This window comes from Penaeus vannamei, chromosome 36 (genome assembly GCF_042767895.1).
Source record: "Penaeus vannamei isolate JL-2024 chromosome 36, ASM4276789v1, whole genome shotgun sequence".
NCBI classification, from domain to species: domain Eukaryota; kingdom Metazoa; phylum Arthropoda; class Malacostraca; order Decapoda; family Penaeidae; genus Penaeus; species Penaeus vannamei.
The window spans coordinates 8,159,106-8,164,105 of NC_091584.1; the positions used below are offsets into that span (position 1 = coordinate 8,159,106).

The window sequence follows — 5,000 nt, forward strand, 5'->3', positions numbered from 1 at the left end:
CTAATTTCTATTCTTGCGCGTCGATTTTTCTCCGTCTTTTCCTTGTATTTATGGGCGAAATTTCCTTGCCTACTTAGTTTTCTTTGTATTTTGTTTGTTTCTGTGCCTTGTTCGTTTGTTTTCATTCGTGTTGATGTTTTATTAAAAAGTAGACGGAAACAGTTATTTCTAAAGGATCTTGATCGGTGTTGACATATGGAAAAATCTTTTTTTTATCATCAATCATATGATCTCATTTTATAAGCTAATTGCTAAAATTTTGAACCTCGTATGATATATATCCGTATAAACAATAATTGAATATATAAATACGTAATATAATAAACAAATAAACAATAATCCTGGTTCTGAAAAATAAAAAATATCGGGAAAACGCACTAGTTGGCACCTGCCTCGCCCAAGCGCCAAGGGCCGACCAGAGGTGAGGTGGCAAGAGGATCTCGGCAGACGAAATTTACTATAAAAATTCTCTTGCCATTTATTGTTTCTTATAATTATCCTTATTGTTTCTAATTTATACAAAATTTATCCAAGTTTTGCACCTTCTCGTTGATTTTAATTTACCGCTTATAGTAAAAATGTATCGTAAGTTTGGTTGTATTTATTCAAAATTGATATCCGTGGGTATATAGGAAACTATTTCCCATAATAACGGTAACTTCACATTACAAAAAGAAAAAAGAAAAGAAATATATATATAGTTATATATATATGCATATTTTCAAAAGAACAAACGAAACAGAATTAAAAACAAATTTAAATAAATACATACATGTCAGACAAGGAAAAACACCGGAAAATAATAAACCATTAAATTGTCCTCATTTGAGCGAAGCGAAACACGGAAAAAACTTCAGTATTATAGATCACTCCATAAGCAAAAGAACGAAATTATAGCGATAGAGATATTCGCTAATTACTCGCGTATAATTGCTCATTATCAGACGTCAAAAAATTAAACGAAATAAAAATAAGTGAAAAAAATATATAATTTCTAATTCACGGGAATATTTCGACCGGAAGTGTGAATCGTAGTGAAATAAAAAAGAAAAAAAAAATAACTATATATATATTGAATTTTCTTTCCACATAAATATCATAGATACAATCCAAAATCTTACAAAATTCTTAGATACGATAATGATTGAATATATATATACCTTAGAGAGATGACGTCACTCGATACAATAGTGAAAATGCAATACCTAATATGGACGTTTGCAGTTGCATTCTCCGCTTTGGAAATGATAAAAGGCGGATCAGCTGATTCGAGGGTTGCGTGGAGAAATTTTGGAAGTAAGTTGTTGCTGTTGTTGATGTTATTGATGATGATGTTGTTATAGTTGATGTTGATGTCGATTATGATGTTGATGTCTTTATTGTTGTTGTTGATGTTAATGAGGATGATGTTATAGTTGATGTTGATGTCGATATTGATGTTGATGTCTTTATTGTTGTTGTTGATGTCGATGATGATGTCATAGATGTTGTTGTTGATGTTGATGTCGATGATGATGTTGTTATAGTTGATGTCATGATTGTTGTTGTCGATGTCGATGTTGTTGTTGATGTTGATGTTTTCATAGTTGTTGCTGTAGTTGATGTTGATGTTGTCATAGTTGTTGATGTTGATGTCGATGATGATGTTGCTGTAGTTGATGTTGATGTTGATGGTAATGTTGTCATAGTTGATGTTGTTGATGTCGATGTTGTTGTTGATGTTGATGTTATAGTTGATGTTGATGTCATGATTGTTGTTGTTGATGTCGATGATGATGTTGTCATAGTTGTTGTTGATGCTGTCATAGTTGTTGATGTTAATGTCGATGATGATGTTGATGTTGCCATGTTGTTGTTGATGTTGATATCGATGATGAGGTTGTAGTTGATGTTGATGTCATAATTGTTGTTGTTGATATCGATGATGATGTTGTCATAGTTGTTGATATTGATGTCGATGGTGATGTTGTTGATGTTGATGTCGATGATGTTGTAGTTGATGTTGATGTTGTTATAGTTGTTGTTGATGTTGATGTCGATGATGATGTTATTGTAGTTGATGTCGATGATGTTGTAGTTGATGTTGTTAATGATGATGTTATTTCGATGCTGTTAATGTTAATGTTGATGTAAATGTTATTATTGCTGTTATAAACTACTTAGTGTATTGTGTTTTTGTATCCTATGTATGTATTATTATGACCATCATGATGATTATTGTCGTTATGGTTATTAATATTATGTTACTTTCATCACGAATATCATTGTCACTATCACGATCACTATCAGTATCTTCAGCACCATTACCCACAACTTTAATATGACCATCATTACCATTTCCATCATCGTCATCACCATCATCACCATCATCATCACCATCATCAGTAACATCATTGCCAATATCAATCTCATCATCATAATCACTCAATACTATCATCATTATCATCACTATCAGTATCTTCATCATCACCATTATCAGTATCATCAACACCCTCACCATTAAAAATATTACAATCATCATCAGCATCATTCTTACTATCACCAGTATCATTACATCACCACTATCAGATCCATCTTTATTACCAATGTTATTCTCACCGTCATAATCACTATTATCACCATCATCATCACCATCACCATCATTATCATCATGATCATCACCATCATTATCACCATTACCATCATCATTATCATCATCATCATCATCATCATCATCATCATCATCACCACCACCATCATCACCATCATTATTATCACCATCATCATCACCATCATTATCATCACCATCATCATCACCATCATTATCATCACCATCATCACCACCATCATCATCACCATCATTATCATCACCATCATCATCACCATCATTATCATCACCATCATCATCATCATCACCATCACCACCACCATCATAATAATCATCGTCACCATCATCATCATCACCACCACCATCATCATCACCATCATCATTATCATCACCATCATTACCATCACCATCATTACCATCACCATCACCACCATCATCATCACCATCATCATCACCACCATCCTTCCTCATATCATTTCCATTATCTTTATCTTTATCTCCAGGAGACCGCAGCTTCCGCCCGTATAGTCTGGCTCAACACCAGCATCTCAGAGGTAAGGAGATAATATAAGATAAGATAAGATAGATAAGGCAAGATAGATGGTTAGAAAAGATAAGATAAGATAGATAAGGCAAGATAGATAAGGCAAGATAAGATAGATAAGGCAAGATAGATGGTTAGAAAAGATAAGATAATACAGTGATATAAGATAGATGCGATAAGATAATAAAATAAGGTAAGATAGATAAGGGTAAGGTAAGATAATAAGATAAGATAGGATAAGTAAGATAAGGTAGATAAGCTAAGATGGGATAAGACAAGATAGATGGATATAAATGATAAGATAGATAAAATAAGATGAGATGAACAAGACCAATAAGTTAAAAAAGAGATGATGGTGAGATAAGATAAGTGAGATAGCATGATAAGGTGACTCTAGATAGATAAGAGGCTTTTCATTTGGCCCTAATAGGTAAGGTGATTATAATAAGTCAAGATAAAAGATACGAGAGATAAGACGAGATACACGACGTAAGAGAGATAAGACACGATAGCTAAGATAGATAAGAAAGGATAAAACTAATAACTGATAAAAAATAAAACTAATAACTGATAAAAAATAAAACTAATAACTGATAAAAAATAAAACTAATGACTGATAAAAAATATATATAAATAATAACTAAAATAGAAATAAAAAAATAACAATAACATAAAAACTAATAACGCTGAAGCAGGGTAACGTAAGGCAAGGGAAAGGAAGACAAGGAGAGATAAGATAAAGGAAGGTTAGGAAATGGGAATATTGTTATTGTGAATGCCTGTGGGAGGGGAGGGAGAGAGGGGGGGAGGGAAGGAGGGAAGGAGGGGGGCAAGTGAGAGAGAGAGGGGGGTTGGGAGTTCGAGCAAGTGGGAAGGAGGGAGGGAGAGAGAGAGAGAGAGAGAGAGAGAGAGAGAGAGAGAGAGAGAGAGAGAGAGAGAGAGAGAGAGAGAGAGAGAGAGAGGGGGGGGGGAGTGGACAAACGAGAGAGTGGGGAAAAGGGGGAGAGGGGACAAGCGATAGAGAGAGAGAGAGAGAGAGAGAGAGAGAGAGAAGGGGAGACGGGATGTCGAGAGAGAACGGGGGGAAGAGTGCGGGGGGGGGGGACTTGAAGAGAGAGAAAGAGAGAGGAACTGAGAGGAAGAGGAGAGAGGCAGAGGTAAAAATGGTTAGATAAAGAGAGAGAGACAGAGAGAGTGGAAGAGAAAGAGAGAGAGAGAGAGAGAGAGTGGAAGAGAAAGAGAGAGAGAGAGAGAGAGAGAGAGAGAGAGAGAGAGGGAGACAGATAGAGAGAGAGAGAGATGGGTTGCTGTTTGCAATATATTCCTAATTTTCCTGTTTCTATGTATATGTCCATGATATATTCAAACCCCTGTTTTTTTATCTATCTCATTTCTATAAATTATATGCTACCGTATCTATTATTTACAACGCAGGCAATTATTCTTTGTGGAGGATAATATGGATATAATTTCATAAACAATGGATGAAAATATATTACCTTATTAATCGGTTGTTGATTCGTTATTGCGGCAATATGCAAAATGGCAGTCGTTGAGCTCCAAAATTGCGGGCAAAAATGCATACACGCATGAGGGTTTGTGTGCACATACACCTTTTGTGTGCACATACACCTTTGGGTTTGTATTTGGTCAGAGGGTGGGGTTGATATGTACACGTACATGTACACATACATATGCACAAATACATTCACGCGTATGGATGCATATGCTCAAACACACACATATGCATACAAATTTACACATACACTAGTTCAATACACACGCACGTCCATATACATCAGCATAAAACACACACAAGTACACATGCACATGCACAAACGCATACACTTCACATATACAAACACACAC

General features: G+C 35.1%; 1 protein-coding gene across 1 annotated transcript in view; it reads left to right on the plus strand.

Moving 5' to 3' along the window:
* Positions 1 to 1,077: 1,077 nt before the first annotated feature.
* Positions 1,078 to 5,000, plus strand: part of LOC113820182 (protein O-linked-mannose beta-1,2-N-acetylglucosaminyltransferase 1) — a 26,351-nt gene continuing 22,428 nt past the window's right edge. Inside the window, exons 1-2 of the mRNA XM_070114883.1 lie at positions 1,078 to 1,296; positions 3,091 to 3,141. Coding sequence (XP_069970984.1) covers positions 1,170 to 1,296; positions 3,091 to 3,141 — 178 coding nt within the window. The 5' untranslated portion in view covers positions 1,078 to 1,169. The remainder of the gene's footprint in view (positions 1,297 to 3,090; positions 3,142 to 5,000) is intronic.